Genomic DNA, 22,299 nt, shown 5'->3' on the forward strand with positions numbered 1-22,299 from the left:
TATTTGGGTCATTTTAAGGCACAAAAAAACAGGATTCTTCCCACCTCCAAGCCTAAAAACACTTGTCCCACTCAAAAAGCACCCCACTACCTGTCCCATAACCTGAAATCCAATTTTTATCACTTTGTATTTTTTCTCCTAAAAACTTACATATCATTTTTGGTTAATTAAAAATAATTAAAAAACTAAAAAGTGCCTAAATCAGGCAAGTCCAACGTTGGCCCTCCAGATGTTGTGAAACTACACATCTCAGCATGCTTTGCCACAGTTTTGCTATTAGAGAATTCTAAAACTATTGCAAAGCATGCTGGGATGTGTAGTTTCAAAACATCTGGAGGGCCAACGTTGGACATGCCTGGCCTAAATAGTCATTAATGGAGGTTTTACATGGGGCTCTAGCCCAAATTTCCAATTTTTACCTTAAGATAGGAATTTGACAGTATAAATAGCCCAAACGTATATTATACAAATCACCCGATGTATCTGGCATTAGTAATCGAATGTCTGTGTCTGTTCCTATTAAGCCCCAGTATTGGGTATCTGATGAATTTGCATTCCGCTCCCTCTTAGTATCCTGAGTTGGCTGGTGGAGGTGCATACGATATATCGCATGCGATCCAAGCCAAGCCTGCCCAGCTCAGATGCGATCCAACAGATCACTTCTGCAGCCGGTGCGACTCGCAGGCACTGATGCAACGCTCCAGGGGCTGTGCATAGCATTGGACCTGCTGTCAATCACATGCTATTTGGACGCCTTTCATGTGATTGGTTGCCACAATTACATGAAAAGAGCACAAATCGCATGTGAATCGCCCTAGTGAAACCTATATACTGTTCCAAAACAGAGTGATACTGTATACAGTGCTACAAGGAATAATTCTACACAAAACTATGACTATTATTTCTTCTGCTGATTTAAGATTGTTCCACGTTTTGATTACAGAACTGATTAACGCTGAATAGAAAAGCCTGATTTGACGATGTTTTACCTCTATTTTTCAATGCTTAATAATAAGGAAAGAGAACTAGAGCGTAAAGCATATTGCCATGGTTACTCTTCAGGATGAAACATTGCAAATCCTTTGCAACTGTACAGTATGTATTTTTATTTTACAAGTTTAGTCTGTGATTAGTAATTACTAGAGACAGGATTATATGCAACATAAAAAGCTTGAAATATGCATGCAAATATGCATGAAAAGTACTTAAAATATGCATGAAAAGTGTTAAAATATGCTATATTAAATAATAAAAAAGTACTTTTTAACTTATTTATTAAAAAATTGCCAAACAATTAGTTGCAAATAAACCTAAAAAATAGGCCCACAGCATCTGCAGATGTCTAGTGCTGTACATAGGATTTTTTTCTTCCTGGCTGCTACAGCATACTGCAGCGTCCAAAGCTCTACTTGCATCAACCACATGGACCCTCATCTCCAGTGCCGATGGATCAAATGTCAGCATAGCGTGTGAGGGCCGCGCCGTGGAAGGCTTCCTCCCTGCGCCGCATACTCACTATGACACGGCATTTCCTATGCGCCGCGTGATGTCACAACCCTTCCGCCTGCCTCCTCTGCTGCAGAAGTCTGTCTCTTGGTGTAAAGTCCCAGGCCAGGGGCAGGCAAAGGTTCAGGAGCTTCGTAATGGCATCTGCCCCGTCTGACTTTTATCAACATGGATTGGCAGCCTAGAGCAGTGTCAGACATAGCGTACATCCAAGGTTCCCCACACTGCGCACATATTGCCACAGCCTGCACACTCTACCACTACCTGACCAGCAGCAGAAGCAGGGCAAAGCAGTGCTGTGACTCGCGAGTTGAAAGGGGGCGCGGCCTAAAATATGCACCATCACTAGATTTTAGGTAAAATATGCAATAACCAGTGAGATTGGGCAAAATATGCAAATGCATATGCAAATATGCAAATGCATATAATCCTGTCTCTAGTAATTACTAATCAGTCTGAGAACTACAAGCAATGTTGTTGTACAGTTACAAAGTCTGTGCTTCAGCCATTAGATATGTGATTAATAAGGATGACCTTTGTGGGGTTCTTTCTCCAATACCTAGAATAAAAACAGCAGTATACACATGTGGTGAGCTTTCCAGATCAATACAATAATTGCCTCTTAATTCATGACAGACAACCTCACCCTTCACTCTGCAGAACAATTACCCAGTGCCATAATCCCAGCACAGGTCACACTGTACAGCTATAAGCGGAGACAGCAGGCCCTCACCAAAGAGAAAACTAAAATACAGAGGAGAAAAGGCATGTATTGGAAATGTGATCTTGTGCTGTGTGGTTCCTGAGGAACACACAGACAGCCCCATGACTGGGAGATGCATCATTCAAAATCTGTACAGTAAAGCAAATCGGTAGCTGGTTGATACGTCGACAGTCAATAGTTCGATGTGGACAATGTCAACATAGGCAAAAGGTTGACAAAAGCAAAAGGCTGTCATTGCAATGGAAGACACATGAAAAGGTGATGAGTTTCTTTGATTTTTTTTAATGCTTTACCATTCTGGGAATGTTAGTGTGCCCAATGATATCAACCTTTTCAGGTGTTGATCATTTCCATATATACAGTATCTCACTGTCTGTCTGTATATCTCTTTCTGTCTATATCTGTATATATCTATATCTCACTCTCTCTGTCTATATATATCTACAGTATATCTCACTCTCTCTGTCTATATCTATCTCTGTCTGTATTTATCTATATCTCACTCTGTCTGTCTATCTGTCTGTGGCCAGTATTCAATGAGAAAAATTCGCCTTGTTTTATGGCGAGTTTGTGCTGTTTTCGCGGTGGAAGGAGCATTTTGCTCTCCAAAAGTGAACCACCCTATTCAATGTGATATTTTCGCCGTCTTTTTAAGTGATTTTCGCCGTGTCTCTCCGTGTAGCAATTCTCCATCTTTTCATGGAGAACTGGAATGTGAACTTTTGGTACTTGTTTCCTAGCACGGCCACCACGATTTCTATCGTGGTGGTCGTGTCGGTCGCGTCGGGTGCATACCAAAACGCACACGACGCGACCGACGCGATGTACCCGATTTCTCCATAGGCTTCAATGTTAAATTATTTTAACATTGAAGCCTATGGAGAAATCGGGTCCATCGTGTCCATAGGCTTCAATGTTAAATTTTTTTAACATTGAAACTGAGTCCTAACATAGTAAAAAATGGTAAAAGGGCCAATATGGGGGGTATGGCCCCGTAATGTGTGTAAAAAATAATGCCCCCCCATTGTGTCCGCCACCCCCACGATTGACGCGAACCCGAAGCGTGGCGAGCGGCGGCGGTGCGCGTCCTCCGACCTTTTCATTCCCCTACTATCCACGTCGGCGTGGAGTTGAGAATAGATTAGTGTGGCGAGCGCAGCGAGGCGAGCCCCGCGAGGGGATGCTGATACCTTCACAGATCCCTGCGTCCCGTCGCGGGCTTCACAGGTATCAGCGTCCGCTCGCCACGCTTCGGGCTCGGTGGCTCGCTGCGCTCGCCACACTAATCTATTCTCAACTCCACGCCGACGTGGATAGTAGGGGAATGAAAAGGTCGGAGGACGCGCACCGCCGCCCCTCGCAGGCTCGCTGCGCTCGCCACGCTTCGGGTTCGCGTTAATCGTGGGGGTGCGGACACAATGGGGGGCCATTATTTTTTACACACATGACGGGGCCATAGCCAATGAGAAATGGCCCTTATTCTGCCTTTTCCCATTTGTTACTATGTTCAATGGACTCAGTTTCAATGTCGGGTCCATCGCATAGGCTTCAATGTTAAATATTTTAACATTGAAGCCTATGGGGAAATCGTGTGCCTTAACTTTAAGGCACACGATGCACACGACGCGACGCGATGCCCACGATTTCCCCATAGGCTTCAATGTTAAATATTTTAACATTGAAGCCTATGGGGAAATCGTGGGCATCGCGTCGCATCGTGTGCATCGTGTGCCTTAAAGTTAAGGCACACGATGCCCGCGATTGTGGCCGTGATAGGAAATAAGTACCGAACTTTTAAACTAAAAGGTTTTTTTTTTTTTTATTTTGGTGTCAAAAAATCTGGATTTTTTTTTCTGTGAAGGGACATGTTATTTTTATTCATGTGCTTATAGCACATGAATATATATTTAATTGTAAAAAAAATATATTTTTTTAATTTTTTTTTTCTTTTTTTACACAGAGCAGCCAGCAGGGGGCCGGAGCTCTCGAGCCGCTCATTAGATATTCATATATTCACTGCATCCGATCATTACATATGCACGATCGGGTGCAGTGAATATTGGGTCCCCCGCTGGCTATAGGGGGGGGCAGCTTGTGCTGCCTGGGTCCCGGGGAGCCCACCTTCCCTCCACATATGTTCTGGGGCAGCCAGGGAGACTTTAATCTCCCTGGCTGCCACCGTCCCCCGGCTCCCTGCCAGCTCTCATTTTTTTGCTCCCCTCTTTGTTCCTCACTCCAATCACTCTTTCTTCTGCCCCCCCCCCCCCCCCTGAAGTAGCCATTGTAGTCACAGAAATGGAGGGCGGGGGCCTCAAAGTCATAATATGTGCTGGCCTGGGACCCAGAAACAGCGGAGTAAGACCCCAACTTTATAAAGTGAGGGATCCCTGGAACCCATATATTTCTTCACTGGGTGCGATCACTGTGCAGTAGCGATATACAGCAGGGACCAGGCTGCTTATTGAGGTCCTAGCATTGGCAATCGCTAAATGAGTATATGCGAGGTGCTGCATAGAGAAACCTGTGTGTGAGTGTGTGTGTGTGTGTGTGTGGGGGGGTGCTATAATATAAAAGACTTATAGGATGCTAAACGGAGGCGAGGATCAGGCTGGTAAGCAGGGAGTGGTGGGGCCCGGGTCTTGGTTCAAGGATGCATAGTGTGCACAGGAAACTCCATTTTAGATTGAATTATTTTACTGGAAAAAACCTGCTATTTATAGAAAGCCGGGATGTTTTTTTTTTAAATAGAAGCAGGTGCAGATGTATTTTTTTGCTGATCTAATTACTATTAGCGTTATTTGGACCCAACTAAGGGTGCCTTGCAGTAATCATGGAGACCCAAAGGGTGCCTTGATCTGAAAAAGTTTGGGAACCACTGCACTAGACGATTTTGTGAACAATATCATTCAGGCCCCTTTCTGAGTGATATTCTTTACAATGTCGCCTAGTGTGTATGGGGCTTAAGAAAGTGCATGAGCATAAAGCACAAAGAATGAAGGTTTCCCTGACATCTTCTGGTTCCCTTCACTTTCAAAGCCCATTCACCTCTGCAATGTTGGAAAGGATTAGGTCCCCAATGATTATTCTGGACAATGTAGTCCTGAACAAGCAGAGTGCTCTGAAATGGGAATAGTTGGGAGATATGATATCTGCTGAAAAAGAAATGGAAAAATAACTAACAAAATCTACTATTGATGTATTTTCCAATCAAAGAAATTCTAGTTCCCAAATAATAACATGACTTGTAAATGATTTTTATAACCTTACTGCTGTCACCTTCTAAGAAGAAAACAGAATAACATTTTGTCTAAATTAGACATTTGTTTTTGAGAATTCAGAAAACAACTACTGTGTAGATTTTAAAAGTGTGTTTGCCTTGGGTAGAGCACCTGCTGTGTGCAGTAGGGTAATCACTCAGCTGCTGTGGAAGTAGGCCTTCCACAGTACTGTGGGACATGCTAAATCTATTGCCGATCATGCTGGGATGCAGTGGTCGGAATATATAGGTGGTGAGCCCAGGTGCAAAACTTTAATTGAAGCCTCCTCCTCCACCCCAACACAGCAATGGCTGACAGGGAGAGGCAGAGGGTAACATGGGGAGGCATAGTGTGAATTAAAAAAAATAGTGGGTGACAAGAAAAGTTTGACAGGGGAAGCAGTGGTTGCCTTAGTTCTCAGGGGCCCCACTGCACCTGCTGTACCAATGGTAGTCCCGCCTCTGGTGGGATGTGTAGTTCCCCAGAAGTTGGAGTGTCAGAGGTTGCCTACACCTTATATACAGTATTAATGTACTAGTACAGTGACTAATAATAATAATTCTATAAATATATTACAATTGGTTTTATTTACAAACACTGCATTTAGGTTGAGCATTTACACTAAACTATATAGCAATCAGATACTTTGGTATCTAAGCTTGCATTAGAGATATACACTTTATGCACCACATACACTGCAAGTAAACTACCCACAATGCTTCTCCATTCTTCCTAATAGCTATCAATTGAGGCAGATACTGTATGTGTATTTCAAATCATAGCACAGTATCATTTGAAGATATGAATATTTAAACTAATACAAATGGATAGCTCCTATAATGCAGAAAATTCATTTAGAATGGACCTGAAATCAAACCTCCCAACTTCTGTCATCTTGAAATCGGGTTGTGCCGAAGGTGCAGCTGTTCCTAAAAGGGGGCGTAACTACCAGCGGATGGGTGTGGCCTCAGGGTGCGGCCTAACTATGTGTCTCCCGTTTTCGCAAATCTTCTGGGGCGTACCCAGTGCTTCCCTAACAGCTGGTCAGCCCCCAGCTCCCTCCCTGCACTGAAGAGATGCCGTGCACACAGCAACTCTTTAGTGATCACCGGCTGCTCTGCAAAGCACCGATGATATCCTGCTCCCCCTAACTGCCCTGCGAAACGAGGGACATTGCCACCTGTCGGAGGGACATTGCTCTCTGTAAACTGAAGTTTTTTTTTTTTTAATGACTAAGCATACCTGCTTAATCAATAATAATAAAAAACCTAGGTACACATCTTCTTGAGAAAGTATTTTAAATATTATGAAAAAGTGATATGATATTAGAGGTACTGTAGGATGGGGTCAATGAAGAGTACTGTATTGGCTCATCTGCTTTTACATTTAAAAAAACAAAACTGTTTATTAAATAGCATTAATACAGTGTACAGAAGAGAGAAAAGCTAAACAATAACCAATCAGGGAAGTACAGCTTGACATACTGTATAGCATAAATACAATAGCTGTAAGATTTTCCAGATTAAAATGGAAAGAAAAAGCAAAGAAGAGAAAAAAAAAAAAAGATATTATAGATTAATTTCTCCATATTATTGTATGTACTATCATACATAATCAAGAAATCAGACATTACAATAAATGAAACTTAAGATCAAAAGTAATGTAGATCAGCATGACAAGTCAAGTCTTTATCTAAATCGCAAAAGGGAACAGCTTTTCATTTGGTAATCTGCCTAAGCAAGATCCACTTCCTGTGTTCAAAGACCTTCCAGATGGGACTTTGGGTGTAAACTGGCAGACACTCTATGCAAGCACCCCATTTCCTTGAGAAAATTATTCAATATCAAAAGTAGCCATACATCTCTCATGGCATAGTACTTCCAAACCACCAATTACCATTCATCCAGAAATCCAATACTCGAGTATTAAATGCTTGGCCAGGTTTATCATGACAGTTAGGAGAGGTGTCCAAAGACTAAAAGACTTGCTTTGCCCCAATCTGAAAATTCCTCAAACAAAAATGGAGCAACATTGAAGGTTGGCAGTTAGCATTCAAATAGTATAGAATCATATTCCAAAATCTACTTTTTTTTACCAGAATACCATAGATTATGGGATAATGAGACGTTGAATTGACCATAGTTAACACATTTTTCTCTCTCTAAGGGGACAAAGTGTTTCCTATGAGCTGGTGATACATACTGTAGGTGTGGATCAGGATTCTGAGGTGGATTTATTGAAGATGGGCAGTCTTAAGACAAGGGAGGATTCTACAGAGTGGTAACAAGACAGGTAGAATTGAGACAGGTCTGGGATTTTAAGATGCCAGGTCTTTATGATGATATCCCAGTTAGTGGGTGATATATCAATTAAATGGCAGTAAAGATAAAGGATCCTAAATTTAGTAGATGTACAAAGAGAGAATACAGAAGTCAAAACAAAAGTAGGTTGTGAACACAGAGGTAGCTTGTCTAAAATGTAATGGTAAGATTGGAGATACATGCAAAAATGAGTGTGGTAGATTTAATTTTTCTCTAAGGTCTGAAAAAACTAACAAATCTCCTCCTGGGTTGAATACATTTCTAATCGAGAGGATACCTTTTATTTGTCCTCCCTTCCTCTCTCGAGGAAGGAAGGAAAAGAAGGGTATCTCCATAAAGGTATATGAGCTGAGAAGTATGGGTTACGATCAGCGGCGGCTCATACCTAATTGGGGGAGAGGGGGCTGCCTCTGGCCGCAGCGGGGGTGCTGCGATTCAGGCACCCCCCTCCCTCTGTCGCCGCCGCTGCTGCTGACTCCTCTCCCGTCCCGGCGCCTGTTCTGTGATGAGTGACAGGCGCCGGGGACTGGCGCATGCGCAGTATACACATGTACCGCGCCTGCAGCCAACTTCTATGGGCTGCTTGGGCAACAGCCCATAGAAGCAATCTTGGTCCCGGCGCCTGTTCAATGTAAGTTACAGGCCCTGGGACCCGCGCATGCACAGTACCTATATAGGTACTGCGCATGCGCATCTGCCGTTTTTGCGTGGCAGCCCGCACAAAGGCGTCCCAGAGGGAGGGAACACCTCCCAATGGGACTGTCTTTGTGACTGGCAGGTCGGACTTCCAATTGGAAGTCACTGCCAGTCACAGTGAAGCCAATGCAGTCTCACAGACTGCATCTGGCTTCACTACAGTGGCGGATTTTACCTGGGGGGCTGCAGCCCTGCAGCCCATAGGTAAAAACCAACACTGGATACGATGTAGTGATTTATTAATATAGATCCAGGCAACATAGGTGTCCCTGATAGACATTAGAAACAAATGTCAGGGGAAGTTGTGATGTAATGTTATGTAGCAGTGCTGCTGGGGCATATGGGTAGAACAAAGATTCTTCCAAGGCTGAATTAGAGTAATGTTCCCTGTGGAAGAATCAGTCAATTATATAACTATATAGAGCTTATTTAGCAAACGCTTTAACATTAGGCATGCTGAGACCTCCCTTATCATTTGGCAAAAATGTACAGGAACGGGTCATTGTGGGTTTCTGGGATTTCCAAATAAATTTAGAAAATATCTGGGTGCAATGTAGAATATGAGCATTGGTAAGATTGATGGACATCTGAAGGCAGTATGTAAGCTTAGGGAAAAAAACAATACTTTTGGACATGGTCTATACTCAAAAGGTCGACACAATGTTTTCACATCTTTTAAAACTTTAGACCAACTTGGTTCATAATTTACCATCCAAGTGGGCTAAAAGTGAGAATATAATAGTGTGCCCGAAGCATAGTGAGCGCAATGAGCCATGTGAGGGGACGCGGTACGCTTATACAGTGTCCATGTGTATGGCTTTTTTTAGAAATATGCCCCATACGTGTTTGGTTCCCTTTCGATCTTAGACCCCTGACCAGCAAGGGCAAGTAAATGGTGATGAAAATAGCCCCTATCTGAGTTACTGTGGGATCCAATAGATTTTCCTGTCTGCAGGTGACACAATCTTTAGGCTGCATGTGCAGCACTGGCATTTACCACAGCAGTGTACACAACCTGGCAGTAGTGTGTACATACAGTACAGACCACAATTCAGCACAGAACTAGCTTTTGCCAAGTTGCAGTCTACGGGAAGAAGGTGGGCATGGGAAAGTGGTCACACTGGGCCAGAAGTGCTGGCAAAAATCTGTATGTGACAAAGGGATCTATAGCTGAAAGTAAATGTGCTGCAAGCATATATCTTTGTTTCTTACTCCACTAAAAGAACACGTCTCCATTGTAATAAATGGATTTCCAGTTCTGTGGCATGACAATGGAAATACACATTCCAGACAAGCTAGTGGAACTAATATCAGCAATTGAGGCACCCTACTGAAGTGCTGGGAAGTGGATGAGAGGCTGCAGAGAAGACTGGGGGGCCGTGTGAGCAGGCAGAAGTGTTGACAGCTGCCTATTAGAAGGAAATATTATACTTGAAAATGAAGTGGTGAGAGAAGGTTAACCACTTCCTGTCTTTGTATGCTATGGCTCTATTGCCTGAAGCGGCGTGCACTGATGTGTATCATCAGCTCAGCCTGTCACTCTGTAAAACATAGCTAGCATCATTTAAGAAAACAATGACCATGCTAAAACCAGAGTTTGCATCCACAACCAGAATTTGCATTTAGTCAGACAGTAAATGTACCAACATGCGTGATACATAAGAAAAAAAAAAAGGGGGGGGGGGGGGGAGCTTACCTCTGGGGAAATCATTGGTGTCCCTGGCTGTATAAGGCAAAGCCCTTTCACTGACTATTCATCATACAGTATGATAAATATAACCCTTCATCCATTACGGGATTTTATTTTTCAAGATGTAAGGACAATGGTGTTACAGTATTAGCAAAGGAGATTACATTATACACATTTGTCCCAGAGATGCACAACAAAGACTATTACAATACATGTATAACGATTTGAGATTTTGTCATATCACATTATACATGATTTTTCATTTCCATGTAGCCAAACTGTAATAATTAGTAAACAAGTCCTTTGCAGGTACTGTAATACAGCTTCCGACTGTGCTGTGAGTAATGTCTAGTACATTTCTACTTTTAAGCTATTTCTACTTTTCAAAAAAATCCCAGCAAACTGCAATTGTAGGTGTCAAAATGGCAAGTGGGATGAGAGCGTAAAAGAAAGCGTGTAAGTGCCAGCAGAGGTGTTATTAGAATGAGGGTAGAGATGAGAAATGAACAACTAAGAGGACTCAAATATATCTAGCAGGCAGCCATATACTGTACACGGATAAATACACACTGAAAATTGCCTATATTAATCATGTACCATCCTACACTGATAAGGCAGACTTAAATATACAAAAGTCTCTGAGTAAGCAAATGATTTTTCTGAAATATTAAACACCATTTTCAGACCTTTTCATAAAGATTAATATTATTTTATGAAAAAATACCAGACAAGATAATGCAGTAATTCCAAAATGTCTAATTATCTGCCTGCTCCATTTCCCACACTTATTCCTCTAGTACACTAGCCTGTGCATTCATCTATGTCAACAGTGTTTTTTTCCCAAGTAATCAATCAATCTACTGAATAATATTATAACTGAATAGGATATAAGTAAGAAAACTGGGATGTATGATTGTGTATCAGGACAAATAGAACATATTGGAAGGAAAGGAACTAGTAACAAATTATTATTATTATTCATTATTGTTGTTGTTGTTATATTTTATTTATAAGGTGCCCTAAAGTGTATGCTGTGCCATAAAGGGTTAACATACCATAATATCCAGATTAAAAGCTCTTGTTAATACCACCAGCTTTAAGTAGTATATGCATATTAACGCTGCGTCCACTATCAACAAACAATGGGAGAAATTTACTAAGATAAGAGTTGTATTTCACATGGGATGTTGCATTGGGCAACCAATCAGAATCTTCTTATTTATTTAGAACCTTCTAGAAAATAATAGAGAACATCTGATTGGTTGCCCATGGCAACATCTCATGTGAAATACAGCTTTCATCTTAGTAAATTTCCCCCAATATATGTATATGTTTCTAGATGAAAAAGGTATAGGTTTGGAACATAGTAGGAATGGCTTTGATATAATAGTTAATATACAATAATATTCTACTCTGTACTGTAAGTTATTACTGTGTTACAAGTCACCAAGATGTTTATAATAACACATAGGGCGAGATTTACTAAAGGGAAAATGCTGTAAAACCCCCGTTTTATGGCATTTTCCTATGTATCAATCCCTGTCCGCCCCGTTTTCGCAAGGCTGGGTATCGCCACCCCCTGGGTGGAGATACCCTATAGAAGCCTATGGGCTTCTTTCGCCTCCCGCCGTACGACATCCGCGCCCCCCCCCCCTCCCGTCCTCCAAAATCTCCTCCTCCCCCTGGTGTGACAGCCGGGAGGACATCCGGCTTCAGGGGGGAGGAGGAGACACAGGGGGACGCTGCCAGCCGCCGGGAGGTGACGGAGACCCCCGCAGCCCACATCACAGGTATCGCGGGGGTCTCCGTCACCGCAACCCGATGCTGGCCGCATATGTTAGTACATACGAAGGGCGAAGATGTATGTTAATACATCCCGCCCATAGGGTGAAATGTAATAGGATGAGAGATGTGGTAAGAAATCTCCAGTTTATTTTAAAGTGGCATCCATTTACACTGCAACACCAGTTTGATTTTGCAGTGTAAATGATTGCCGCTTTGAAAAAAATGGAGATTTCTTACCAAATTTCTCACTTTCTGAATCACTGATCCTATTACATTTCACCCATAGTAGAAGATGTATGTCAATATCGTTAAAGATGCACACTCCCATGTTTAGTGTATATGAACAAAATCTTTTGCCAGGGCTCTCTTTCATGTACTGTACAATAATTGCTAAATAAGGACAAACAATGCAAACACCACCAGCTTCAGTGGGGAATCCGAAACGGTGCTGACGACCATCATCATCTACATCAGTGGTTCTCAACCTCGGTCCTCAGGGACCCCCAATGGTGCACGTTTTCCAGGTCACCTCACAGATACACAGGTGCACTAATTACTGACTGGCACATTTTAAAAGATCACAGGTGGAGCTAATTATTTCACCTGTGATTTTGTGAGGAGACCTGCAAAATGTGCACTGAGGACCGAGGTTGAGAACCACTGATCTACATCAATGTGTATTAAAATCTACCATCAGGTACCCACAGTGCGTCTCTGTGTGGGCCTGCATCTGTACTGGACATGGCACACGCCGTCAGATGCAGCGAGACTGCGCATTCACATATGGGTGTGGCTGTTTTGGGGCATGCATAAAACCAATTTGCATATTAACGCCAAACTAACCGAGCCTTAACCCTAAAAATTTAGAGATGATTTCTGTTTCATCTGCAATGATGTCTAGATTATTCCATACAATGTAATATACAAATGTCAGAAAATGATAACACAGTATCTTAGAAATGTAACATTTGTTTATACTGAGGATGCAGCACCAATGATTATGCTGACGTCACACGGACTACAGAGCAACAGACCAGCAGAGTCTTAAGAGACATAAGATACTGTAGAATTCTTACATCAATCACTGACACACATTATTAATTCCCCCTTGATCAACTAATTAGTAGAAAATGTGCCTCTGAATAATGTCCTGCTGATTGTTAAGCAGCAGAAAGCACTGATTATCCAAAGCTGAACTCAAGTGTGAAGGCAAGTGAGCCAATGTTTGCTCTGATTTTTTTTATAAAATACAATATTTTGCCACACAGGCAAACTGTCAGCTTCCTAGTTGAGAGACGACAACGTGATGAGATTTAAAGGACAATTGCTGATCCGTCTAAGGTAGATATAAAAGTAAGCTAATAGTCACAGGCAGAAATTTATTTGAATCCTGTTTTGAGAAAAAGTGTAACACGCTACCTTTGTGGTGGTATATCTTATCTATGAATAGTTCAAACTAACATCACTAGCGAAAATCCCACTGACAACGCTGCCAGAGGATTCTACTGTTCAACATTTACCAAAAATTCCAGACTCATCTATATATCTGCAACAAGCGTATACATATATATATCATGAGAGCCTCAAAAGTTATAATAGGTGTGAATTTGAATTTAAATAGATTTGCTCTCATTTACAAACACTCACAAATGCTCTATTTATTGAATACACAATTACTATTACACTGTGTGGCTGCTTGTAAATGTGTCACTCAATTAGGAGTAAAGCATTTACTGAGGGTCATAGAATGATTCTGTTCTCGCACTGTAAGTGCGCTGTTTGATATTTGACAGTTTCCTAATTATCTCCACCGCACACAATACAAAGGCTCTTGTCTACTTTTATAAGTAGAAATCCAGCACTTCTCCGAGATTACACATGCAGTTGTACTGATTCAAGCAGGATGAATGTACTGTAGCAAGATAATAATATCAGTCTTATGGTAATAGGTAGAAGTGGACCCCTTTAATGTAAATCTTGCCTGCTTTCTTTGGTGAAAACTGGTATGTTAAACCTACAGTATAATGTTGTCACTCACACTACTAGATAGACGGTGTTAATAAGACATATTCGTTTAACGGTATCTTTATACAATCTTCCAGTCACAGACTGGGTGTGGCCACAATAGTTGTATTACATTGGTATACTGATGTAATTAGTGACAGCACCATGATGAACATCCACAATTTCAATAATATTATAAAATGATAAAAGAATGTGAAAAAAAAATATTTTTTTATTCTTAGAAATTTCAAGCAACATTCTTCTAACTGTACGGTATAAACCATTTCTATCTCTTCACCTCTACAAAGTGTCTGGCTCAGCCACAATCGTGCTTTCTGCTTCATCACCTCAATGGGGAAAGACAAGTCAAGCTTCATGACCACCCACAATACATACTGTAAATCCTAAGTTCACAAACTAGCAGTTAGTACATAAAGTACATCCAAAGTATCCGCTAAACATGCCCTTCTCACCTGCCCTTTTACACACACACACACACACACACACACACACACAGCAATACTCATGCACACACACACACAGCACCACTCACCTGCACCCTCATACACACACAGCGTTACTCTGCCACAAACACACGCAGCACCACTGATGTGCCACTCATCTGCTCCATCATACATACACTTATACACACACAGCATTAATCATCCACAAACTCATACATACATCATGTGAGCAAACACACAGCACCATTCACCCCCCCCCCAAACACACACACAGAACCATTTACCCCCCCCCCCCCAAACACACACACACACACAGCACCACTCACCTGCCCCCTTACACACCCTCAGCATTACTCAGCCACACACCCATGCAGCACTACTCGTGCATGCACACACACACAGCACCACTCATCACCCCATCACACCTACACACACACACACACACACACACACACACACACACACCACATTCACTACTCGTGAGAACACACACACATACATAGCACCACTCATCACTCCATCTCACACACACCCATAGCAATATTCAACCATGCATACAGCACCACTTACCTGCCCCCTCACACATGCACACACACACACACACACACACACACACACACACACAGCATCTACCCCACCCCCCTAACCAACACAGGATCACTCAGCAACACACACACACACACACACACATCACTTAGCCACATACACACAGCACCACAAAGCCACAGACACAGCATCACTCGGCCATACACAGATAGACACACACACAGCACCACTCGGCCACGCATTCAGCACCAAACAAGTAACTTTGCGCCTGGATAAACCATCATACATTGCAAAAAGTGCACATACATTTATTGTTTTTGCATGCAGGGTAAATACTAGCTGATTTTTCATGCTGCCCACAAATGCTAGACAGATTTATTTATTTACACAGTACACCACAATTCAGATTTGACTTTGGACATTTTCCACCCAAATCTACATCCTTCTGCACATTAGAAATCTGCACCACCTGAAGTGTAACATGGTTTTGCCAAGATGCCAAGTTACTGTACTGTACTTCCTTTTTTTATTTTATTTTTTTAATTGAATGGCCATGACCTATAACTGGAGGAAGCTGGCTCCATCCTGACTACTTGTCAATGTGAGCGGGGAACCCAGGCTCTGCTTCCCTGACACGCCTAGAGCATCAGCAGTAGCACTGGACCCTGCATCCCAGGGAAGCATGCTCAGCACACACACACAGTTGTTGCCCTTTGCATCCAGATGTTACCTTTTTGGGTCTTTTCCTCCTCAGATTGGTCCCATTATGTTTCTCTCCTCCATCCGTTTTCTGAGTACTCTCTTCGTTCATCATTTTAGAACAATTTCCCCAGCAAATAACTCTGCTGCTGCCATGTAACCGTGTGCACGGCACGGAGATCTGTGCGGCTGCCTAGAATGGAGACTGGGGAGGGGGAAAGAGGAGGGGAAGCAGTGTGACGTTCCCATGGCAGCAGCTGCCACAAATGTTTATCTGCTGCCTGCATTGTTCCATCTGATTCCACCAATTACCAACAGGACCCGCTCCCCTCACAAAGGAGGAGAGCTCTGAGCTGAGAAAGCAACGCCAGGGACTGTGTGCAGAGTTACAGATGCTCATTATAGTCTGTTTGTGTGTACAGGAAAACCACTGTGATTTGTTACCAGCCTTCCATTTAACATTACACAGGGTTTCTATTGTAATATGGTTTCAAATAAAGAAATGCAACCCTGTAAGATTTTTCACCCTTTTGAAAATATATTCATCTATTATTCTTTATATTAGAGAATTTAAACTCTAGAAAACTACTATATACATTAAAAAAAAACATTCAATAATCGTTTCAAAATGAAAATATTTAAAGGGCCATATATAATTGTTAACAAATCTTGGTGTATTTGTAAATAAAAACACTTAACTACTACTTTATGGTTAGCTAGTAAATCTATCACTCTTAAGGGGCATACACACATAGCAAATCTTTGCTATTTTCTAAGCAATCTGACTAGATTGCTTAGAAAGTAAGCACAGATCTCTCCGTGTGTATGCCCCGAGAGATTAAATATCTCCTGCTAACTTATGCTGGGTACACACCAGGACCATCTTGCTCCTGAGCGGGTCGTCACAGGAATGTACGACCTGCTCACGAGCTGAAGGAGCCGCCGACCAGCACAGGAAAAGCACCTGATGTGATCGCGATCCAATCACGACCTGCACCCACTACAATGGTTGTTTCTGAGATCCTACCTGCAGTAGGTAGGATCTCAGAAAAGACCTAACGACGGCCGATTTACATACATTCGGTCGAGATTGTATCTAAACTGGCTCATTTTGGGCCATATCGTCCTGGTGTGTATCGAGCATTAGTCAGTGCATGCAGTCAAAATCTAGTCAAATTGCTTAGCAAGTGACTGCAAATCTCTCCGTGTGTACAGAATGAGAGATTCTGCTCGCAATCTCTCATTCTGAACCACTACCTGGCCTTTTTTTGCTTAGGAAAAACGCTTAGCACACATCTCTGCATGTGTATGTGCTTCCCATGGGAGATCTGGACACCAGGAAATCACCTAACCTAAATAGCTTAGCAAAATTGTTTAGCAGACATCTTTACATGTGTATGCCATTAAAGGGGTGTTCACACGGAGCGATTTTGTGCTATTTTCTAAGCAATGTTACTGGATTGCTTAGAAACTAAGCACAAATCTCACCGTGTGTATGCTCTGGGCGATTCCGATATGCGATCCCTGATTAGTAAGTCAGTGCATGCAGGCGCAATCTAGTAACGGGGCATACACATGGAGAGATCTGTGCTTACTTTCTAAGCAATCTATTCAGATTGCTTAGAATATAGCACAAAATCACTCCGTGTGTATGCCCCTATACAATTAAGACTTTTTAAATTGATATATTTTTAATGCCATGTACTACCACAAAAAAAAACATAACTAGATATTTTACTAACATACAGTAAGCTCAATTAAGCTGTGTTTGCTAAGAGGCATACATGCTTCATATACAGTATTACTGTATGTTTGGATATACTGTATGACAGTCATATTAATGCCTGTGTGCCCAGGTGCAGCGTGCCCCCCCCGTACATGGGGCAAGTGCACAATATTTGGGTTGGTATTTTCTGAAAAGATCGGAAGGCTCTGGCACAGTACTAGTATCTTTGGATCTGTTATGCCAATGCCGTCTTTCTGAATATATCACTTGAAAGATGGCCAACACACAGCAGGTATAGAGGGGCCGGTGCTCACATACACTGGGTTCTATTCTGGATGCAGATTGTGCATTGATCAGGGATGATTTAAGAGGCCTGTGTGCAGGCCCACTACTCCATGTAGGAGATGGGATTGCCTTTAGAGAAGTGGTTCTCAAACTCGGTCCTCAGGACCCCACACAGTTCACATTTTCCAGATCACCCGGCAGGTGCATTCATTACTGACTGCATCCGTAACAAATTTATTTACACCATACAAAATATAGCTATTGGAAGCCTATTATTTACCCCGCTGCAAACAGCAATTAAAATAATTGCATCATTACTATGTTATACTTCATAGCACCATATGCATCTAACATCAATACAATCCTATAATTCACTGCTTATTCATAGTCATCTAATAATATATCTTCAGGTATATCAAATTACTTACTCACATTAATACATTTTATTTTCTGTGGATAATATACAGTACTGAGATCTGTGGTATTTTTTTATGTATCCTAATATTGTTATAGTCCAACGTACAGGTTCTTAAACTTGGTCCTCAGGATCACAATTCTCTAGATCATCTGTGGATTTTTAAAATGTTTTTGGGGGGGTTGTAGTTATCCGCACAGACCAATAATAATATTTTAGATTCAGTTGTTTCCAGACTTGCTAAGTGTTCTGAACTCCTATAGTTTCTGGAGGTGCTCCCTGGGAATATTATAATACATATTAAAGAAAAAAGAGAAAAGGATTCCCAATTCGAGGCACTCATTCAACTGATGTCAAGTATATTGATTCCCATTGAGAGTGTCCAAGTTTAGTGTTAAAATATACCTTTTATTTATATTGATTAAAAATAGCTGCAAGCCAGCGAAATATAGACAAACATATATAAGTGCAAATTAGTGGAAATTAAAGTGATTAAAACGTTGCACTGTGTTGTTATTGTGTTTTGTTCTGCCTATCTTGGTATGCCTTATAATATTGTGGTTATAGAGAAAGTTACTATGTGATTGCAACAAAGTTGCTAAATGTTTAGTATCAGACCATTGCATTACATAATAACCACAGTATTTTAGCTGTATGCAGTGATCTCTCTTGTCCACTGTCTGTGTAATCTTGAGTATAAATCGCTGCAGACCCTCCAAACTATTATGTTGGTAGGTAGCTCTATTATGCTAGATTGTACTGTAATTTACAGCGCTATACTTATTGATATATATTCTCAGCAATAAGGATGATTGAATAATAGGTATAATACCACTTAGCTGAGTAAGTGTATTAATTGTAAGTGTGTATTATAAGGGGAATTTTCAGTGATAGCTACAGCGTAGTCAAATATATTGTCCCCTTATTTTTATTTATTTGCAAAAAAGCACACCACACTAGACTCCTGTCAGGCAGGCTAATGTTCACCTAGGTGCCTCTATTACCACATGTTACCGTTGCTTGCAAATATTAGAAGGTGGACTGTGACACCTTTTATTTTGTATACACACTGTGCAATTTGATACTGCTTGCTGTAACCTAGGAGTCAGTAGTGATAACGGCAATCCGGACAGTAAAAGGGGGGAGTTGGTATAATACCACGTGACTCAATATGTGCACCAGTTATGCCTGTGTGTTCATAACTGAAATTGCACTATATTGGCTGCATCATGTATCAAAGGTTTTTATCCTTTCAATCCACAGCGCATTGAGCTCCTGCACACAGGTGGATATTCACCTTCGTGCCTCTAAGGACACTTATATAGAGAATAATTGTAGTAAATGGAAGGTAAAATCTTGGTAAAACCTATGATGCTGGTGTTAGATACACACTGTGCGATTTGATGTTGTTTATTGCAGCTGTGGAGCCAGTCTTGTATATTGCTAGCATCAAACGGCGAAATTGATACACACTAATTGTATTAATACCAGTGTGAGTCGTTAGTGCTCTTATATCTTGGCACAAATATACCTGTATTGTCTCAATTAAATCAAGCAACAGTTTATTTATTATTGAAGTTCATGTACGTGTGTGCGCTATTTAGCGCTAATTGCCGTTTAGTTGATGCTGCAGATCTACATATATATCTCATAGCCCCATACACATATTTTGTACTGTGATATTCTATATATGTGCTCTTACTGGCTCCCAAAAGTTTTACCCTATGTACACACCATACAATTAATTGATTACACGTGCAGTGGGAGAGATTTCAGTATAAACTTATTCTGTCACTTAATATTCATTTAGCGACTTAGGTTACCACGGCAGGAAGACACAACATAATGTACATATACTTGGGATAATCCCATTACAACACAGTGCAATAGAAAGAATTTTTTAAAATGAAAGAAAGAAAGAGAGCAGCATCACTCCTTGAATCGTGGAGTGAGCTGCCTGCCTAATGCGCATTTCGCGTCAGCTTTTTCAAAGGCAAAAATACTGTGGTTATTATGTAATGCAATGGTCTGATACTAAACATTTAGCAACTTTGTTGCAATCACATAGTAACTTTCTCTATAACCACAATATTATAAGGCATACCAAGATAGGCAGAACAAAACACAATAACAACACAGTGCAACGTTTTAATCACTTTAATTTCCACTAATTTGCACTTATATATGTTTGTCTATATTTCGCTGGCTTGCAGCTATTTTTAATCAATATAAATAAAAGATTTTTAAAATGTGACAGATGGTAACACACAGTGCACCTGCTGGGTGACCTGGAAAACATGTCCTGAGGACCGTATTTGAGAATCACTGGTCTAACTTATCAAACACAGCATTACGATTACATGTGATGCTGTTAACATGTTTATTGTGCGTGTGTCAGATTTAACAACTAGTGATATTCTAGTTATCACTCATTAGGAAAGATAAATGGTAACCCAGCCAATCAACTCCTAACTGCTATGTGCTTAATGAAATGACAGTAGCTGATTAGATGGGATGCCAGCAGTCGGAATACCAATGCTGGAATGACAATAGTGGTGGCGCTGGAACTCCAACACCGCTCATACTGCTGTCGCTGGAAGCCTGACTGTGGTTAGGGTTAGGCCCCAGAAGCTGCACCTATTTGTGAATAAGACACATTGGCGGAAATTTACTAAGATGTGTATTCTTCTTCACATGTGATGTTGCTATGGGCAACCAATCAGATCCTGTCTACTATCTTCTAGAGGGTGCTAAATAAATAAGAAGTAGATTCTGATTGGTTGCCCATAGCAACATCACATGTGAAGTAGAATACACATCTTAGTAAATTTCCCCCATTGAAGTCACATGCAAAGACGGTCGAGGACACAAGTGCAGTTTAATGCACACGGAGGCTAAATGTATGTGGAAACATCTTTAGAACTACAGCAACTGACCGACAATAATACATGAGTAGCAGTCAGAGGTGGAAGAGTCTCACTTATCATGTTCCCTGTAAGATTCCACAGATTTGACTATAAAAAGTATTAAATAATACACACATGCAAGGATATATGCAACCTATGTGCTGACTACAGGTCCAGGGGTCGAAAACTGTCGCTTCCCCGGATGCTGCATTCGGCTTCGCTGTCCTCCGTAGGAAGGAGGGCTGCACAGTCTCCCTGTGCTCCCCAAACCTTTATCATACTGTGTGCAGCCCTGCACTTGTCAATGGACTTCGATTACTATTACTTGGTCATTGCCAGTTATACAGTATATATCAGCACAATTTTCTATCCCGGTACTTGTTTCCTAGCACGGTGCCCCGATTTGATCGTATACAATCGCATCGCATGCAATATAGCAGCATGCAATATAGCAGCAAGCGATGCGATTTTTAATTGTACAAGCACCCCACTATTTTAGATAGTGTCATGAGTGCAGCGAGCCACCTAGCCCAAAGCGTGGCGAACGCAACGAGCCCCGCGAGGGGATACGGATTACTTTACATGTATTGCGCGTCCCCTCGCCACGCTTCGGGCTCGTATTCCACGTCCGCTTGCAACGCTTCGGGCTCTGTGGCTCGCTGCGCTTGCCACACTATCTAAAATCAACTCCACGCCGACGTTGATAGTGGGAGTATGAAAAGGTCGGAGGACGCGTACTGCCGACCCTCGCGGTCTCGCTGCGCTGCGGGTTGGAGTTGATAGTGAGGGTGGCGTTGACAATGGGGGTGCATTTAACATTGTAAGCACCCATCAGGGTGCTTGTACAATTAAAAATCGCATTGCATGCCATTTGCTGGCATGCAATGCTATGCTATATTTCATTGTATAAGCACTCCTGTTAATTTAACGGGAATATCGCATCGCACGCATCGCACACCACTAAGTACGGTATGCGATGGGCGCCGTGCTAGGAAACAAGTACCGCTATCCCAAAGTATTTGTCTTAGATAAATATAAGCCTACCTTATTGCTACACAGTAAAAAAAACTATTAGTGGGTGTTAAGTGACTTAACTATCAAATTGCACATACTGTGTTCCTATGATATTATCACAGTACCAAAGAAAGAATGCCTTACAGTTCAAGGTGGGCTGGTTGGGAACTGTCACAACCCACACGCTGTAAAGTATAGGTTCTATGACTGAGCTCAAAAGTATTAAAGCTCCTAAATGAGATCTAAACAATAGCTCACATA

The 22,299-nt window shown here is 41.6% G+C and overlaps 1 protein-coding gene across 12 annotated transcripts in view; it reads right to left on the reverse strand.

Moving 5' to 3' along the window:
* Positions 1 to 22,299, reverse strand: part of ANK2 (ankyrin 2) — a 486,040-nt gene that overhangs the window by 260,192 nt on the left and 203,549 nt on the right. For 6 of the 12 annotated variants that reach the window (XM_083174512.1, XM_083174506.1, XM_083174522.1 and 3 more), the window contains exon 1: positions 15,724 to 15,951. The exons of 2 other annotated variants lie outside the window; for them this stretch is intronic. In XM_083174512.1, the coding sequence (XP_083030638.1) occupies positions 15,724 to 15,807 (84 nt within the window). In that variant the 5' untranslated portion in view covers positions 15,808 to 15,951. Of the gene's footprint in view, positions 1 to 15,723; positions 15,953 to 22,299 lie in introns of those variants that run through there. 4 more of the 12 variants (XM_083174528.1, XM_083174525.1, XM_083174521.1 and 1 more) reach the window with 1 other exon arrangement.

Source organism: Crinia signifera, chromosome 1 (assembly GCF_055691185.1).
Source record: "Crinia signifera chromosome 1, ASM5569118v1, whole genome shotgun sequence".
In the NCBI taxonomy this organism is placed as follows: Eukaryota; Metazoa; Chordata; class Amphibia; order Anura; family Myobatrachidae; genus Crinia; species Crinia signifera.